The sequence below is a fragment of the Saccoglossus kowalevskii genome, chromosome 9 (assembly GCF_978046115.1).
Source record: "Saccoglossus kowalevskii chromosome 9, keSacKowa6.1, whole genome shotgun sequence".
Classification (NCBI taxonomy): Eukaryota; Metazoa; Hemichordata; class Enteropneusta; family Harrimaniidae; genus Saccoglossus; species Saccoglossus kowalevskii.
In genome coordinates this window covers 3,916,801-3,937,584 of record NC_140649.1, presented here as the reverse complement: position 1 = coordinate 3,937,584, position 20,784 = coordinate 3,916,801, and the positions used below count along the sequence as shown (strand labels likewise).

General features: G+C 35.3%; 1 protein-coding gene across 1 annotated transcript in view; it reads right to left on the bottom strand.

The window, feature by feature from the left end:
• Positions 1–20,784, bottom strand: part of LOC102802987 (post-GPI attachment to proteins factor 6-like) — a 59,515-nt gene that overhangs the window by 30,709 nt on the left and 8,022 nt on the right. The window contains exons 3-8 of the mRNA XM_085503065.1: positions 19,453–19,663; positions 18,727–18,860; positions 16,215–16,483; positions 14,657–15,090; positions 6,016–6,215; positions 3,881–4,035 (exon numbers count right to left, since the gene is read on the bottom strand). Of these exons, the coding sequence (XP_085359191.1) occupies positions 3,881–4,035; positions 6,016–6,215; positions 14,657–15,090; positions 16,215–16,483; positions 18,727–18,860; positions 19,453–19,663 (1,403 nt within the window). The remainder of the gene's footprint in view (positions 1–3,880; positions 4,036–6,015; positions 6,216–14,656; positions 15,091–16,214; positions 16,484–18,726; positions 18,861–19,452; positions 19,664–20,784) is intronic.

Here is a 20,784-nt window from a genome sequence, read left to right as displayed (position 1 = left end):
ATAAGATCATTCTTATTTTCTACAAAATTGTAAAATCCATAAATAAACAAGTTGGACATTTCAAATTAAATAACGAAACATCAGGTGCACTGCTCATAATGACATCAGTTAAAACATCTGAGAAACAGTTAAAAACACCTGAACATAAAACAAACATAGTTGACAAGTTTAAAACAAATTACAAAACAAACTCATGTGCATCAGTAACCCATCAAATTACCCAAGACATGCCTCAGAATGGCTGACATTTTTGTTGTTGTTTTTTAAGAACCAAAATAGCCACTGGTTTGTGAAAGATAATGAAACTGTTATGTTGTTTTTGTTTCTATTTCAACAAAATCAATCAAAGCATGTCCGAGAAATGATAATAGACACAAGAAACATGGTTGTCAGTCAGCCATTTTGAATAAAATGACAAAACAGTATGACATACATGACTAACTGTAACTCTTACTCAGTATAGCAGTACAACAAACATTTCTTTTGCTAAACCATGAATGTATCAGAGCATTATTCAATTTAAATAGAAATGTCAAAACTGAGAGATACCACTGTCTCATTACTGTCAAACACGTTCTAATCATTCATGTAAGCAAATCAAGACTGGCAAACACCTGTATGAAAATAGAATTTGATTCACAGTGAACAGGTAATGTAAAAAGATACGTTTTAATCTCATGCACAGTTTCCAGGCATGCAATGTGGCACGTACATGTAGGGCCCACACTTTCCTCTAAAACAACAAAATCACTTTTTTCTGTATTCTAATGAACATCTACCATTTTTGAAAAACTACAATTTACTCTTTGCTGACAAGATAACAGAATAATTTTGTTATGAACATGTCCATTGAACAGTGCTGTTAAGTTTAGTCAGGACCAAAACCAATACCACCATCAGGCTGTTCAAAGAATTCTTCTAACCACTTATCAATGAAACAAAACAAAACAATACAGACTATATACTTCATTTAGGTACACCTCAAATTAGCAACAATACAGCCTAGCTGCTTTAGCTTTATCTTGTACTAGAAACTATACAGAGTAGCTGAATTAGCCACATCTTGTAGTAGAAACAATACAGAGTAGCTGAATTAGCCATATCTTGTAGTAGAAACAATACAGAGTAGCTGAATTAGCCATATCTTGTAGTAGATACAATACAGAGTAGCTGAATTAGCTATATCTTGTAGTAGATTCAATGCAGAGTAGCTGAATTAGCTACATCTTGTAGTAGATACAATACAGAGTAGCTGAATTAGCTACATCTTGTAATAGATACAATACAGAGTAGCTGAATTAGCTACATCTTGTAATAGATACAATACAGAGTAGCTGAATTAGCCATATCTTGTAATAGATACAATACAGAGTAGCTGAATTAGCTACATCTTGTAATAAATACAATACAGAGTAGCTGAATTAGCTACATCTTGTAATAGATACAATACAGAGTAGCTGAATTAGCCATATATTGTAGTAGAAACAATACAGAGTTACTGACTTAGCCACATCTTGTAGTAGAAACAATGGAGTAGCTGAATTAGCCACATCTTGTAGTAGAAACAATACAGAGTAGCTGAATTAGCCACATCTTGTAGTAGATACAATACAGAGTAGCCGAATTAGCTACATCTTGTAGTAGATACAATACAGAGTAGCTGAATTGGCTACATCCAGAATTTGAAACAATAAAGAGTAGCTGAATTAGCCACATCTTGTAATAGATACAATACAGAGTAGCTGAATTAGCTACATCTTGTAGTAGATACAATACAGAGTAGCTGAATTAGCTACATCTTGTAGTAGATACAATACAGAGTAGCTGAATTAGCTACATCATGTAGTAGATACAATGCAGAGTAGCTGAATTAGCTACATCTTGTAGTAGATACAATACAGAGTAGCTGAATTAGCTACATCTTGTAGTAGATACAATACACAGTTACTGAATTAGCTACATGCAGAATTTGAAACAATAAAGAGTAGCTGAATTAGCCACATCTTGTAGTAGAAACAATACAGAGTAGTTGAATTAGCCACATCTTGTAGTAGATACAATACAGAGTAGCTGAATTAGCTACATCTTGTAGTAGATACAATACAGAGTAGCTGAATTAGCTACATCTTGTAGTAGAAACAATACAGAGTAGCTGAATTAGCTACATCTTGTAGGAGATACAATACAGAGTAGCTGAATTAGTTACATCCAGAATTTGAAACAATAAAGAGTAGCTGAATTAGCCACATCTTGTAGTAGAAACAATACAGAATAGCCGAATTAGCCACATCTTGTAGTAGAAACAATACAGAATAGCCGAATTAGCTACATCTTGTAGTAGATACAATACAGAGTAGCTGAATTAGCTACATCCAGAATTTGAAACAATAAAGGGTAACTGAAATAGCCACATCTTGTAATAGATACAATACAGAGTAGCTGAATTAGCCATATCTTGTAGTAGATACAATACAGAGTAGCTGAATTAGCTACATCTTGTAGTAGAAACAATAAAGAGTAGCTGAATTAGCCACATCTTGTAATAGATACAATACAGAGTAGCTGAATTAGCTATATCTTGTAGTAGATACAATACAGAGTAGCTGAATTAGCTATATCTTGTAGTAGATACAATACAGAGTAGCTGAATTAGCTATATCTTGTAGTAGATACAATACAGAGTAGCTGAATTAGGCACATCTTGTAATAGATACAATACAGAGTAACTGAATTAGCTACATCTTGTAATAGATACAAAACAGAGTAGCTGAATTAGCTACATCTTGTAGTAGATACAATACAGAGTAGCTGAATTAGCTACATCTTGTAGGAGATACAATACAGAGTAGCCAAATTAGCTACATCTTGTAGGAGATACAATACAGAGTAGCTGAATTAGTTACATCCAGAATTTGAAACAATAAAGAGTAGCTGAATTAGCCACATCTTGTAGTAGAAACAATACAGAGTTACTGAATTAGCCATATATTGTAGTAGAAACAATAAAGAATTTGAAACAATAAAGAGTAGCTGAATTAGCTACATCTTGTAGAAGATACAATACAGAGTAACTGAATTAGCCACATCTTGTAGTAGATACAAAACAGAGTAGCTGAATTAGCTACATCTTGTAGTAGATACAATACAGAGTAGCTGAATTAGCTACATCTCGTAATAGATACAATACAGAGTAACTGAATTAGCCACATCTTGTAATAGATACAATACAGAGTAGCTGAATTAGCTACATCTTGTAATAGATACAATACAGAGTAGCTGAATTAGCTACATCTTGTAGTAGATTCAATGCAAAGTAGCTGAATTAGCTATTGAGACAATAAAATATAGCTGAATTAGCCACATTGAGTTACGGAGATAATAAAAGTAGCACATGTAACTATAAAGTTGACATTTTATCACTAATGTACCCAAATAAGTTTCAACCATCACAAATGAAACAAATGCCCACACATACAGACCCAGTAAGTACATCAGCTCCCCACTACTATTCAATAGGAATTCCTAAATTTAGTCTAAAAACTGTAAAAGTACTATGAAAAGGTAAAACATATGCTACAAAGTACCTTCAGCCATAAATATACAGGTAGTAGTTAAACGTTCTAAGTGAAAGAATTTCAGAAAGTTACCATTTCTAAAGTAGCAAGTGTAGCACCACATCATACACTGCTGTAGAGTTATAATATTTATGGGCATCACATGTGGATATGCAGATAGGTATCTATGGAGAATTGTCAACCAGCATCAATGAAAGTATATATTTAGAAGGTTTGTAAAATCTTGTTTTATTTATATCACAGAATAAATATACAACGTTTTATGTTTGTTTTCACCTCGCAATGTATTATGTATTCATACTTACTGTATTTGCAAACACAAGTAGCAAATAATAACTGCCCACTAAAGTACTCTTTACAGTCACCTTTCCCATTGCAGTTCAATATACACGGATGCATGTTAACTTGAAGACTCACTTGCTTGTCATCAGAACATTCATACAAATCCTGATTAGTGGTGCTAGAAGTCAAATAAAACACAGGTAGTTATAGTTAAACTAGAGTTTATACAAGTTATTGCCACTCACAAACCAGACATGTTTATACAAGTTATTGCCACTCACAAACCAGACATGTTTATATGAGTTATTGCTACTCACAAACCAGACATGTTTATATGAGTTATTGCCACTCACAAACCAGACATGTTTATATGAGTTATTGCTACTCACAAACCAGACATGTTTATATGAGTTATTGCCACTCACAAACCAGACATGTTTATATGAGTTATTGCTACTCACAAACCAGACATGTTTATATGAGTTATTGCTACTCACAAACCAGACATGTTTATATGAGTTATTGCTACTCACAAACCAGACATGTTTATATGAGTTATTGTCACTCACAAACCAGACATGTTTATATGAGTTATTGTCACTCACAAACCAGACATGTTTATATGAGTTATTGTCACTCACTAACCAGACATGTTTATATGAGTTATTGCCACTCACAAACCAGACATGTTTATATGAGTTATTGCCACTCACAAACCAGACATGTTTATATGAGTTATTGCCACTCACAAACCAGACATGTTTATATGAGTTATTGCTACTCACAAACCAGACATGTTTATATGAGTTATTGTCACTCACTAACCAGACATGTTTATATGAGTTATTGCCACTCACAAACCAGACATGTTTATATGAGTTATTGCCACTCACAAACCAGACATGTTTATATGAGTTATTGCCACTCACAAACCAGACATGTTTATATGAGTTATTGCCACTCACAAACCAGACATGTTTATATGAGTTATTGTCACTCGCAAACCAGACATGTTTATATGAGTTATTGCCACTCACAAACCAGACATGTTTATATGAGTTATTGCCACTCACAAACCAGACATGTTTATATGAGTTATTGTTATTCACAAACCAGACATGTTTATATGAGTTATTGCTATTCACAAACCAGACATGTTTATATGAGTTATTGTCACTCGCAAACCAGACATGTTTATATGAGTTATTGTCACTCACAAACCAGACATGTTTATATGAGTTAGTCACTCACAAACCAGACATGTTTATGAGTTATTGTCACTAACAAACCAGACATGTTTATGAGTTATTGCTACTCACAAACCAGACATGTTTATATGAGTTATTGTTACTCACAAACCAGACATGTTTACATGAGTTATTGCTACTCACAAACCAGACATGTTTATATGAGTTATTGCTACTCACAAACCAGACATGTTTATATGAGTTACTGCCACACACAAACCAGACATGTTTATATGAGTTATTGTCACTCACTAACCAGACATGTTTATATGAGTTATTGTCACTCACAAACCAGACATGTTTATATGAGTTATTGTCACTAACAAACCAGACACGTTTATATGAGTTATTGTAACTCACAAACCAGACATGTTTACATGAGTTATTGTCACTAACAAACCAGACATGTTTATGAGTTATTGTCACTCACAAACCAGACATATTTATATGAGTTATTGTCTATAACAAAGCAGACATGTTTATATGAGTTATTGCTACTCACAAACCAGACATGTTTATATGAGTTATTGTCACTCACAAACCAGACATGTTTATATGAGTTATTGTCACTCAAAAACCAGACATGTTTATATGAGTTATTGTCAATCACAAACCAGACATGTTTATACGAGTTATTGTTACTCAAAAACCAGACATGTTTACAGGAGCTACGGTTGATTTCACACATGTTTTGAGCTAGGCATTTTCTCTCATACATCAATTTCTTTCCCCAATAGTCTATAATTCCATGTGTATTTTGAGAACAAATAGATAATATATTGGTTACATCATATTTTGACAGGTTTGAGCTTACATAAGGATTACATATTTTGATGTAGTCATAGAAACAATGAAAAGAAAATAGTGTTGACTGTATGTAAAGATTTCATTGATTTGAAATATGAGCTTACTTCTGATAACACTTTGTAACCATTGTAATATACCAGATTCCTGGTTCAGGATAAGGTATATGAAACTTGCCCTGCTCGTTTCTGGTGGTATCAAATACGAATGTAGTATCCTCTTCACACTGTAAACTGCCATCCTGATATACAGATGGAGCTCCATTACGCAAACACAAAGTCACAGCAAATTTCTCTTTTGGTTGGTACTGTGAGTAGAAGAGAGAAAAATACACAGTAAAACCTGTAAAAGCCAAGCACCAAATTACTAATACAGTAAAACCTGTAAAAGCCAAGCACCAAATTACTAATACAGTAAAACCTGTCTAAGCCAAGCACCAAATTACTAATACAGTAAAACCTGTCTAAGCCAAACACTAAATTACTAATACAGAAAAACCTGTCAAAGCCAAACACTAAATTACTAATACAGTAAAACCTGTCTAAGTCAAGCACCAAATTACTAATACAGTAAAACCTGTCTAAGCCAAACACTAAATTACTAATACAGAAAAACCTGTCAAAGCCAAACACTAAATTACTAATACAGTAAAACCTGTCAAAGCCAAACACCAAATTACTAATACAGTAAAACCTGTAAAAGCCAAACACCAAATTACTAATACAGTAAAACCTGTCTAAGCCAAACATCAAACAAGTCATTGTCAATGACACGTCCCCGTTCCGTTCATATTTGAGTGACATGTACATTCAAAGCAGATCATGACCGAAATGCACCTGCATATGTACAACACATTGTACTAAATCTGAACAAAATCCATCCATGCATGACTGAGATCTGGTTCCGGAATTGTGAAAATACGTGATTTTAATGCATTTTCTTAAAATGGCCATCATTCAGCTATTGTTAAGCGGATCATAAAACAAATGCACATATCTATTTGTGACATGATGTACCATGTGTGTGTGAAGTTTGAACTTGATCAATCCAGACATGTCTTGGATACGGATCCAGAACTGAATTCTTTAAGAAAATGGCCGCCAGTCGGCCATTTCGAACTTGATCCGGGAAAAAAAAAATGACGTGCATCAAGGTCCTATTATGTTTAATGTAAGTACCAAATTTGAACGAAATCCGTCCATGCATAACTGAGATCCGGGTTCGGAATGGTGAAAATGTGCGATTTCAATGCATTTTCGGCCTTAAAGCGGCCGCCATTTGGCTATCGTTAATGGGATCATGAAACAAATGCACATACATATTTATGACATGATGTACCATGTGTGTGTGAAGTTTGAACTTGATCAATCCAGACATGTCTCGAATACGAATCCAGAACTAAATTCTTTAAAACAAAATGGCCACCAGTCGGCCATTTCGAACTTGATCCGAAAAAAAAAATGACGTGCATCAAGGTCCTATTATGTTTAATGTATGTACCAAATTTGAATGAAATCCGTCCATGCATAACTGAGATCTGGGTCCGGAATGGTGAAAATGTGCCATTTCAATGCATTTTCGGCCTTAAAGTGGCCGCCATTTGGCTATCGTTAATGGGATCATGAAACAAGTGCACATACATATTTGTGACATGATGTACCTTGTGTGTGTGAAGTTTGAACTTGATCAATCCAGACATGTCTCGGATACGGATCCAGAACTGAATTCTTTAAAACAAAATCGCCGCCAGTCGGCCATTTCGAACTTGATCCGGAAAAAAAAAATGACGTGCATCAAGGTCCTATTATGTTTAATGTATGTACCAAAATTTGAATGAAATCCGTCCATGCATAACTGAGATCTGGGTCCGGAATGGTGAAAATGTGCGATTTCAATGCATTTTCGGCCTTAAAGCGGCTGCCATTTGGCTATCGTTAATGGGATCATGAAACAAATGCACATAATACATATTTGCGACATGATGTACCTTGTGTGTGTGAAGTTTGAACTTGATCAATCCAGACATGTCTCGGATACGGATCCAGAACTGAATTCTTTAAAACAAAATGGCCACCAGTCGGCCATTTCGAACTTGATCCGAAAAAAAAAATGACGTGCATCAAGGTCCTATTATGTTTAATGTATGTACCAAATTTGAACGAAATCCGTCCATGCATAACTGAGATCCAGGTCCGGAATGGTGAAAATGCGATTTTGATGCATTTTCGGCCTTAAAATGGCCGCTATTCGGCTATCGTTAATCGGATCATGAAAAAAATGCATGTGCATATGTCTCATATAATGTGTGATGTATGAGTGAAGTTTGAACTTAATCGGTTCATGCATGTTCGAGATACAGGTGATCATGGACGCACGCACGCACGGACACAAACAGGGCAAAACATAAGTCCTCGCTTTCGGACTACGTCCGAACGGGGACTAATAACTAATACAGTAAAACCTGTCTAAGCCAAACACCAAATTACTAATACAGTAAAACCTGTCTAAGCCAAACACCAAATTACTAATACAGTAAAACCTGTCTAAGCCAAACACTAAATTACTAATACAGTAAAACCTGTCTAAGCCAAACACCAAATTACTAATACAGTAAAACCTGTCATAACCAAACACGAAATTACTAATACAGTAAAACCTGTCTAAGCCAAGCACCAAATTACTAATACAGTAAAACCTGTCAAAGCCAAACACCAAATTACTAATACAGTAAAACCTGTCGTAGCCAAACACCAAATTACTAATACAGTAAAACCTGTCAAAGCCAAACACCAAATTACTAATACAGTAAAACCAGTCGTAGCCAAACACCAAATTACTAATACAGTAAAACCTGTCAAAGCCAAACACTAAATTACTAATACAGTAAAACCTGTCTAAGCCAAATACCAAATTACTAATACAGTAAAACCTATCAAAGCAATACACCAAATTACTAATACAGTAAAACCTGTCAAAGCCAAACACTAAATTACTAATACAGTAAAACCTGTCTAAGCCAAACACTAAATTACTAATACAGTAAAACCTGTCGTAGCCAAACACCAAATTACTAATACAGTAAAACCTGTCTAAGCCAAACACTAAATTACTAATACAGTAAAACCTGTCGTAGCCAAACACCAAATTACTAATACAGTAAAACCTGTCAAAGCCAAACACTAAATTACTAATACAGTAAAACCTGTCAAAGCCAAACACTAAATTACTAATACAGTAAAACCTGTCAAAGCCAAACACCAAATTAATAATACAGTAAAACCTGTCGTAGCCAAACACCAAATTACTAATACAGTAAAACCTGTCGTAGCCAAACACCAAATTACTAATACAGTAAAACCTGTCAAAGCCAAACACCAAATTACTAATACAGTAAAACCTGTCGTAGCCAAACACCAAATTACTAATACAGTAAAACCTGTCAAAGCCAAACACTAAATTACTAATACAGTAAAACCTGTCTAAGCCAAATACCAAATTACTAATACAGTAAAACCTGTCAAAGCCAAACACCAAATTACTAATACAGTAAAACCTGTCAAAGCCAAACACCAAATTACTAATACAATAAAACCTGTCTAAGCCAAACACTAAATTACTAATACAGTAAAACCTGTCATAACCAAACACCAAATTACTAATACAGAAAAACCTGTCAAAGCCAAACACTAAATTACTAATACAGTAAAACCTGTCTAAGCCAAATACCAAATTACTAATACAGTAAAACCTGTCAAAGCCAAACACTAAATTACTAATACAGTAAAACCTGTCAAAGCAATACACCAAATTACTAATACAGTAAAACCTGTCAAAGCCAAACACCAAATTACTAATACAGTAAAACCTGTCTAAGCCAAACACTAAATTACTAATACAGTAAAACCTGTCAAAGCCAAACACCATATTACTAATACAGTAAAACCTGTCAAAGCCAAACACCAAATTACTAATACAGTAAAACCTGTCAAAGCCAAACACCAAATTACTAATACAGTAAAACCTGTCGTAGCCAAACACCAAATTACTAATACAGTAAAACCTGTCAAAGCCAAACACCAAATTACTAATACAGTAAAACCTGTCAAAGCCAAACACTAAATTACTAATACAGTAAAACCTGTCTAAGCCAAACACTAAATTACTAATACAGTAAAACCTGTCAAAGCCAAACACTAAATTACTAATACAGTAAAACCTGTCAAAGCCAAACACCAAATTACTAATACAGTAAAACCTGTCTAAGCCAAACACTAAATTACTAATACAGTAAAACCTGTCATAACCAAACACCAAATTACTAATACAGAAAAACCTGTCAAAGCCAAACACTAAATTACTAATACAGTAAAACCTGTCTAAGCCAAATACCAAATTACTAATACAGTAAAACCTGTCAAAGCCAAACACTAAATTACTAATACAGTAAAACCTGTCAAAGCAATACACCAAATTACTAATACAGTAAAACCTGTCAAAGCCAAACACCAAATTACTAATACAGTAAAACCTGTCTAAGCCAAACACTAAATTACTAATACAGTAAAACCTGTCAAAGCCAAACACCATATTACTAATACAGTAAAACCTGTCAAAGCCAAACACCAAATTACTAATACAGTAAAACCTGTCAAAGCCAAACACCAAATTACTAATACAGTAAAACCTGTCGTAGCCAAACACCAAATTACTAATACAGTAAAACCTGTCAAAGCCAAACACCAAATTACTAATACAGTAAAACCTGTCAAAGCCAAACACTAAATTACTAATACAGTAAAACCTGTCTAAGCCAAACACTAAATTACTAATACAGTAAAACCTGTCAAAGCCAAACACTAAATTACTAATACAGTAAAACCTGTCAAAGCCAAACACCATATTACTAATACAGTAAAACCTGTCAAAGCCAAACACCAAATTACTAATACAGTAAAACCTGTCTAAGCCAAACACTAAATTACTAATACAGTAAAACCTGTCGTAGCCAAACACCAAATTACTAATACAGTAAAACCTGTCAAAGCCAAACACTAAATTACTAATACAGTAAAACCTGTCGTAGCCAAACACCAAATTACTAATACAGTAAAACCTGTCAAAGCCAAACACCAAATTACTAATACAGTAAAACCTGTCAAAGCCAAACACCAAATTACTAATATAGTAAAACCTGTCAAAGCCAAACACCAAATTACTAATACAGTAAAACCTGTCTAAGCCAAACACCAAATTACTAATACAGTAAAACCTGTCTAAGCCAAACACCAAATTACTAATACAGTAAAACCTGTCAAAGCCAAACACCAAATTACTAATACAGTAAAACCTGTCAAAGCCAAACACTAAATTACTAATACAGTAAAACCTGTCTAAGCCAAACACTAAATTACTAATACAGTAAAACCTGTCAAAGCCAAACACTAAATTACTAATACAGTAAAACCTGTCTAAGCCAAACACTAAATTACTAATACAGTAAAACCTGTCAAAGCCAAACACCAAATTACTAATACAGTAAAACCTGTCGTAGCCAAACACCAAATTACTAATACAGTAAAACCTGTCAAAGCCAAACACCAAATTACTAATATAGTAAAACCTGTCAAAGCCAAACACCAAATTACTAATACAGTAAAACCTGTCTAAGCCAAACACCAAATTACTAATACAGTAAAACCTGTCTAAGCCAAACACCAAATTACTAATACAGTAAAACCTGTCAAAGCCAAACACCAAATTACTAATACAGTAAAACCTGTCAAAGCCAAACACTAAATTACTAATACAGTAAAACCTGTCTAAGCCAAACACTAAATTACTAATACAGTAAAACCTGTCAAAGCCAAACACCAAAACACTAATACAGTAAAACCTGTCTAAGCCAAACACTAAATTACTAATACAGTAAAACCCGTCAAAGCCAAACACTAAATTACTAATACAGTAAAACCTGTCAAAGCCAAACACCAAATTACTAATACAGTAAAACCTGTCAAAGCCAAACACCAAATTACTAATACAGTAAAACCTGTCTAAGCCAAACACTAAATTACTAATACAGTAAAACCTGTCTAAGCCAAACACCAAATTACTAATACAGTAAAACCTGTCGTAGCCAAACACCAAATTACTAATACAGTAAAACCTGTCAAAGCCAAACACTAAATTACTAATACAGTAAAACCTGTCTAAGCCAAGCACCAAATTACTAATACAGTAAAACCTGTCAAAGCCAAACACCAAATTACTCATACAGTAAAACCTGTCGTAGCCAAACACCAAATTACTAATACAGTAAAACCTGTCGTAGCCAAACACCAAATTACTCATACAGTAAAACCTGTCGTAGCCAAACACCAAATTACTAATACAGTAAAACCTGTCGTAGCCAAACACCAAATTACTAATACAGTAAAACCTGTCGTAGCCAAACACCAAATTACTAATACAGTCAAGTCTTGTAGCCTGTCTTAGGACTGAAAAAAGTTTATGGAGATGATTGTAAAAATGATTTAAGTTTAAATGAAGATTATACAGAGGGTCAGTTTGTGACATCATAGGTACATGTCCTGTAAATAAAGGGATTAGAGTACAGTTCATATTTAACTGTTTTTACATCCGTCCACGTATTGTCCAAGCAGCTAATTTAAGCAGAAACTTTTATTAAGCAGACCAAGGATATGATGTGTATATTAAATGTGATATCTATGTAGTATGTGCATGAAGGTGTAGTATAAGACCTGATGTGTAGCAAAATGTTTAGCGTGTTGTCCATCAATCAGGGAGTTTATGGGTTGACTGCACACTCAGCAGTGCAAAAAAAGAGAGGACATTCTGACCACTTGCCATTGTCCCTTCGGAAGGGCTGAAAAAGCTGTCGGCCCTGTGCATTTCTATCCTCAGTGCATGTAAAAAAAACAGTTGTTCCTGTCACAAAGAACAATGGTTCCCGGAAGACAACTGAAGCATTCTTCTCAATCAATGATGGGCTGTGCCTCATTCCTAAGTCTGTAATTTGGTTTGTTCAGTTAACCAGAAATGATCAGATGAGTGGGTAATATGCATCTTAAATCTGATGAATAGTGAGTAAATAATAAAAAGTAAATATAAAGCCAAGCGATACTCACATCAGGTTCCTCTATAATCTTCAAAAGCCAAAAATGCAAATCAAAGAAAGAAAAAGAAGGATGACAGCAAGTTGTTATGTATGCAAGTGTTCAGTCTTATTAAAAATAGACTTGCCTGGTAGGAATAATTGCTGGACTTGTGGAAATAATTGCAGTCACCCTAGACTTGTGGAAATAATTGCAGTCACGCTAGATTTGTAGAAATAAATGCAGTCACCCTAGACTTGTGGAAATAAATGCAGTCACCCTAGACTTGTGGAAATAATTGCAGTCACCCTAGACTTGTGGAAATAATTGCAGTCACTCTAGGCCCTTTGTTGGAATGATTGTAGACAGTCTAGACTGGCTGAAATGATTGTAGACAGTGTAGACTGATTGAAATGATTGTAGACAGTGTAGACTGATTGAAATGATTGTAGATAATCTAGACTGGTTGGAATGAGTGTAGACAGTCTAGACTGGCTGAAATGATTGTAGACAGTCTAGACTGGTTGAAATGATTGTAGACAGTCTAGACTGGCTTTGATGATTGTAGACAGTCTAGACTGGTTGAAGTGATTGTAGGCAGTCTAGACTGGTTGAAGTGATTGTAGACACCATAGACTGGTTGAAATGATTGTAGACAATCTAGACTGGTTGAAATGATTGTAGACAGTCTAGACTGGCTTAAATTATTGTAGACAGTCTAGACTGGTTGAAATGATTGTAGACAGTCTAGACTGGTTGAAATGATTGCAGACAGTCTAGACTGATTGGAATGATTGTAGACAATCTAGACTGGTTACAATGATTGTAGACAGTCTAGACTGGTTGAAATGATTGTAGAAAGTCTAGACTGGTTGAAATGATTGTAGACAGTCTAGACTGGTTGACATGATTGTAGACAGTCTAGACTGGCTGAAATTATTGTAGACAGTCTAGACTGGTTGAAATGATTACAGGCAATCTAGACTGGTTGAAATGATTGCAGACAGTCTAGACTGGTTGAAATGATTGCGGACAGTCTAGACTGGTTGAAATGATTGCGGACAGTCTAGACTGGTTCAAATGATTGTAGACAGTCTAGACTGGCTGAAATGATTGTAGACAGTCTAGACTGGCTGAAATGATTGTAGACAGTCTAGACTGGCTGAAATGATTGTAGACAGTCTAGACTGGTTAAAATGATTGTAGACAGTCTAGACTGGTTGAAATGATTGCAGACAGTCTAGACTGATTGGAATGATTGTAGACAATCTAGACTGGTTACAATGATTGTAGACAGTCTAGACTGGTTGAAATGATTGTAGAAAGTCTAGACTGGTTGAAATGATTGTAGACAGTCTAGACTGGTTGAAATGATTGCAGACAGTCTAGACTGATTGGAATGATTGTAGACAATCTAGACTGGTTACAATGATTGTAGACAGTCTAGACTGGTTGAAATGATTGTAGAAAGTCTAGACTGGTTGAAATGATTGTAGACAGTCTAGACTGGTTGAAATGATTGTAGACAGTCTATGTGAGTTGTGATTAAAGACGGTCTGGAATAGACTTTCCCTCACAAACAAATTATTAACAAACTGAGACCAAACAGCAGAGACTAATGAGTGTTACTCACTTCTTCTAGTAGTTTTACAATAACAGTGATACTACCACCAAGTTCAATGATGGGTCTGATGTCAAATGATACAATACTTGGCTTCATCGGCTCAACAAACACCACATTATAGGTACTATTGTGAGTTGAATCTCTATGAGTGTACTTTATTGAGAAGTCCTGTACATATTTCAAACGTTCCATTGGTGCACCAGGTAAGCAAGTATTGTTGTCAAAAACATCATCAAATGTATTTAGGTTTGTAAACTGTGATTCCTTAGGGTTCATTTGATACAGTGATGATGTCCTGCTTTCCACCTCATTGCTGTCAACATTCTTTACATAGGGAAAAGTTGACTCTATGTGTGGGGTGAGTACTTCAATATTCATGGGATGGTGATGACTGTCCGAAGTTGGAACTTGGTATAGATGGTAACCATCTGATGCTTTACAGTCTACAAAAAGAAACATGTTATTATAGTATGATAGCATATTTGATTGTAGTACCCTGGTAGAAAGAACAGAATACCACTTCAGTTAACAAATTAGCAGTCATGGTCATCAGGGGAAAAATAGGGAAGAGTGTGATACCAGATCCATTCTATATATACATGGAACCAGATTCCTCTCACACCAGGATGTTACCAGATTCCACTCATACCAGGGTGTTACCTGGTTCCACTTATACCAGTGTGGTACAATATTCCTCCCATACAAGGGTGTTGCCAGGTTCCACTCATACCAGTGAGGTACCAGATTCATCCCATACCAGGGTGTTACCAGGTTCCACTCATCCCAGTGAAGTACCAGATTTCTCACATACAAGAGTGTTACCAGGTAACATTCATACCAGTGTGGTACCAGATTCCTCACATACCAGAGTGTTACCAGGTTCCACTCATACCAGTGTGGTACCAGATTCCTCTCATACCAGGGTGTTACCAGGTTCCACTCATACCAGTGTGGTACCAGGTTCCACTCATACCAGTGTGGTACCAGATTCCTCACATACAAGAGTGTTACCAGGTACCACGCATACCGGTGTGGTACCAGATTCCTCACATACCAGAGTGTTACCAGGTTCCACTCATACCAGTGTGGTACCAAGTTCCTCACATACCAGGGTGTTACCAGGTTCCACTCATACCAGAGTGTTACCAGGTTCCACTCATACCAGTGTGGTACCAGATTCCTCTCATACCAGAGTGTTACCAGGTTCCACTCATACCAGTGTGGTAACAGATTCTTCACATACCAGAGTGGTACCAGGTTCCACTCATACCAGTGTGGTACAAAAAACTTTCCTTTCAAGTTCCAGATCAATCTTATATTTGTGTGGTACCAGATGCTTTGCATTTCAGTGTTGTACCAGATCACCACCATATCATTTTGATTTCAGATCTTTTCCATATCAATATGGTTCCAGATTGCTTCCATATTGATGAGGTACCGGATCTAATTCATATTGTAGTGTTATGTACTTCCACACAGAGCACAAATCAATTATTTGATTCTTGGAAAATGTCATAACAAAAATATTGAACAAGCAATAGTTATTGTATTGTAGTGTTAAACAAACCTTCAACTTCTACACTGAGTACAAAAGAAATGGATACATTTTCAATCGTTCGTTTCACTTCTAAATAATACCAAGAAGATCTGAGTGGTTGTATGACCTGTATGTCACATGTATCATTACAATCAGTCCAATCAACGTATTGATGAGGAAGTGCATTTGGACGAACAGCAATTTCCAGGGGACATCTGGTATCTAATGTAAGCGATGAATTTAATTCACAACCATTCAAAATGAACTGCAATGTCCTGAAGTTAGTCGCCACATAAAATCTATGCAATACAAATATAAAAACAATTACTTAAGTTAGTCAAATACAACACACTCTACAGCCAACCCTTTGTTGTACTAAATGAGTAACATTTTGTTACTGACATCCAAATACAAAAAATTAATTTTCCAGCTATGATTCTGCATACATTTGCATAATTTTACTTCTACCGTATTACCCCGGGCACGCGCCCCTCCCTGGGCAAGCGCCCACCCCCCTGTTTTCACAAAAGTTACATGTTGGGGACATCCTCGGTTAAACGCCCAGGGTGATTTTTAGCCAAGAACGGGGTCAACAATAAAGTTTTATTTGTCAAAAACTAACGCGTTTAATTTATTTAAATAGTGTGTTTGTTACGGTAGTTCTCTTTTTGGAGAGTGTGGTGGCCCTGATAAGGGCCGTTTTGTTTGTGTTTTTACGTAAAAACTCATTGGAACTTAACGACGTAAGATGAACCACGCAGCATGTTGGCGCACACGTTCTGCTTTCTCTTCATTCGTGATGAATCCAATATTGCAATAATCCATACCTTGAGTGCTTTGAAGCACTTAGCTTTGGTTTCAAAACGTAGCACTTCGCTGACTGTGAATCCATAACAGAAGAGCATCGCCATACGATGGACGCAGGGCTTTTTGGCAACGACCGCAAACGTATCCGTGTCCAGCCATTGCTTGGCCACGTAGAGGTCAAAATACGCGTTCTATTTTTACGCGTTAAGTTTGGCTCTTCCGTGTCACCCCCTCCGGAAGTTTCTACTTTCGCGGCCTAATTGCTGCTTTTTCAAAAAACGTCGAAAAAACACAAGAATTAGTAGAAATGTTCCTGTTTTGGACGGATTATTGATAGAGAATAATTTCTTTATTACAAAAATGCTAAAAAACCTGTGAGTTTTTGCCTTAGTTTTTTTTTTATTGGCGAAAAACTGTGAACTTCCCTTTATCATGTACACCTAGCGACACCGATGCCAGCTGACTGTGAACGGGAGCTAGCACTTTTGAGACATCACGTCGTAAACTTGCTACTTTCTTTCCATCCTTCATCACAGCTATGGCATTACGGTCATGTGGATTATTTTTCTGTCGTTGAAGAAAAACATTTTGCCGACCTCAAGTCCATTATGATAACCATAATGAGGCATGCCGACGATGGGAACTTGTTGCATCATAATTTTGTCGTGTGTGTGGGTGTGTGAATAAATCATGTTAATGAGGTCGACCAGAGTTTATTTTCAGTCTGTTTTTTATGTATTGCCATTTGGATATGTTTATGTACTGTAAAGGGGGTAATTATTCACTGGGTTTTAATTTAGCTTATTTCGCTGACTGGAAAATGCGCTAAATTAAAACCCAGTGAATATGTAAAATTTAGCATAGAACGCATTATCTAAATGATAAAACCGTGAATTTAAAACCCACTGAATATGCCTGAAATGGTAAATCAGTGAAATTTAAACCCAGTGAAAATTAGTCATTTTACAGTATTCACAATAGTTTGTAAACATTTCACATCAGTAATAACAGGTTTATTTGTTTCATAACCCTTTCTGCTATTCTTCAGTAATTACGATGCAATGTATTAATACGTGCGTGAACAAAATTATGCTAATGAGGTCATCGCCATCTTGGATTACAAGTGGTAGTTTTTCCCGGTCGTTTCGACTTGCACTGATCACGGTTACTAAGAAAGTAACCGTGCAGTGATTACAATACCTACCATACTTTGTAGCCAATTTCAGTGAGTAATACAACTTCATTCTCTGACATAAAACAAGTTTTATTCTTGAAATTCGACCCTTTGTCTTAGTGTTCCCACAGTTATTGACCGAGTGCTCACGTTTATTGAAACCTCGCATAAATCAAGAATTAAGTACGTGTACGAAAGCATTCCTTTATTTGACCTTATCATACGATCACAAAAACAACTTTTTAAAATCTTTTTTGGGGTGGTCCTCGGGTAAGCGCCCACCCCCAATTTTTCCCGATTTTGTATGTTCAGGCCCCTGGGCGCGTGCCCGGGGTAATACGGTAGTATACATGTCTTGATTATACACCACAAAAGGCATTTAGGCTTTTAGATGGATTAAAAAAATATGAAAAAACTGACAAAAAACGCACCTCAAATGATTGGTTTCATTCAGTTACCAACTATATTCTGTGGCCCTTCTTAATAGTTTGACACCTCCAAATACAATCCATAAAGTAAGAAGTAAAATTGATGTGGTTGATATTGTGTTAATATACTTACTTGTAATAAAAACTATCTTTACTGTCATGCATGTAATCTTCAAAAACTGTATAAGATGTTAATACTGGTATGTCTACTTGTCGTTTGTACTCCAACCATGAACCAAGGAAATAATGACATGTTTCACCAAGTCCCTACAGACAAAGAATATACTAAGCAAACACATACATGTAGTGTCATGTGATCCAAAATGTAGAATATGGTTTAGGTAATTAGTATATACAGAGATCAATAACTAAATAAATTTTAAGGTTTATGTTATTATACATCTGACATCAAAACAAAATTCATCTGTTTGTCAAATGCTGTATGAATGTGTTTCTTCCTTATTTGAAAAATTTACATCGCATTCAAAGCACTATAACGTATGATGAACACAAACGTTGCCATTTTTTACTGTTTTCTCTCATTAATTATTGGCAAAGGGATGTACAATAATAAGGTTACCATGAGAATACTGCAAAGTTTGGACTCAGGCACTGCATAAATTGATGCACATACGATCACCACACTGCCTTCATGGATACTTCGCGGTATTCTCATAATAACCTTATATTACACCAAATAAGCCATTCACACAGTCAGTGGAATATAAGATTTGTGAGATGGACAGACATTGGTACAACATCAGCTTCTGCATGTTCTTCACAAACACAGGAATAAAATATATACATACTGGAACACGTTCTACAATTGTTCTACAATTTTTTGGTATATTGGTCTTACATGAGGTTGGATTTCGGCGGATTCTGTTGGGGAGGGAAGATATGCTGCTGCAAACCAATCACCTTCCAAGGGACTACCATAAGTAAGAAATTTTACTGAATAGTCACTAGGTGTCTCAAACTCCAGTAAAGCAGTTCTTTTCAAGACAGTGTCTTCAGGGAATGATGTGTTTGTTGGATTTATAACTGGATAGCTGCCCCACTGTAAAGCTCTGCAAATAAAATGGTTGAAAATTGATAACATACTAGTACATAGCTTTTAATACAATACAATACAACAAATTGATTTTCCATATACCGGTATGTTGACAAGGTGTTTGGTTGACAGGTAGCAAACCTTTGAAACAGGCACCATTATTGTTATGGTATTGAATCAGTAAAATATGACTTATTTTGACCAGTGAAACAACTATGCCATTTAATATGTTAATGTGCATATGCCACCACTAGAACAAACACAGTACTACTACCGGATTCTGTCGTAAATTCGCCCTGGCCATTAAACGGCAGTTTGGGTTATTACAAAAATAAAATGGGAACAAGAAATCGCCCAATCACGATTTTTCAGCAGTTTTTTAAGGTATTATTTTAATCTTTCCTGATCCCTAAAAGAGAGTCTAATTTAAATTTCATGATGTTTATTCAAATTATTGTGACTAGCGTGGATTGGTAAGCTTCATTTCGACAATGAGCTGTTATCACTAAAATAAACAATGTTAAATTATTCTTCACATGCTCAGGTTATCTTTTGAAAACAACTAATTTTTTGATCATGCCGTTTTCCAATCAAAATACAAAACGTCCCAGGTCAAAATATGGTGGATATTCTACAGCATCAAGCATTTAATATGCGACCGGAATCATTCGCTTACGATGAAACTAAGTTGAAATCTATTTGCATTTCATAACAATTCAACCAATTTATTTTTTGTACTTTATTATAATCACTACTAAGTATTAATCAACAATTGTGCCATGCAGCATGACCAGATTGTGCTACCGCGATCATTTGCTGCTAAGCAATGCAGTTGTGTTCGTTTTTTATTTATTTGAAACTTCTTTTAGAATATACTTCCGTTAAAATATAACTTCTATACTAGATATGACTAGATACTAGATATATACTATATTAGAATATACTTCTAATAAAATTTAACAAAACAAGCCATGCATGGCACAGTCCCTGTTAGTTATCAAATTTAAGATATATAGTTTTGTTTATAGTAATATAGCTGGAATATAACCATGTCAGGAATATGATTTTATTAACATTAAAATGATTGACATTTGTATCTGATCGTCAAACAAGTACTTGTCCATATTGAGAGATATT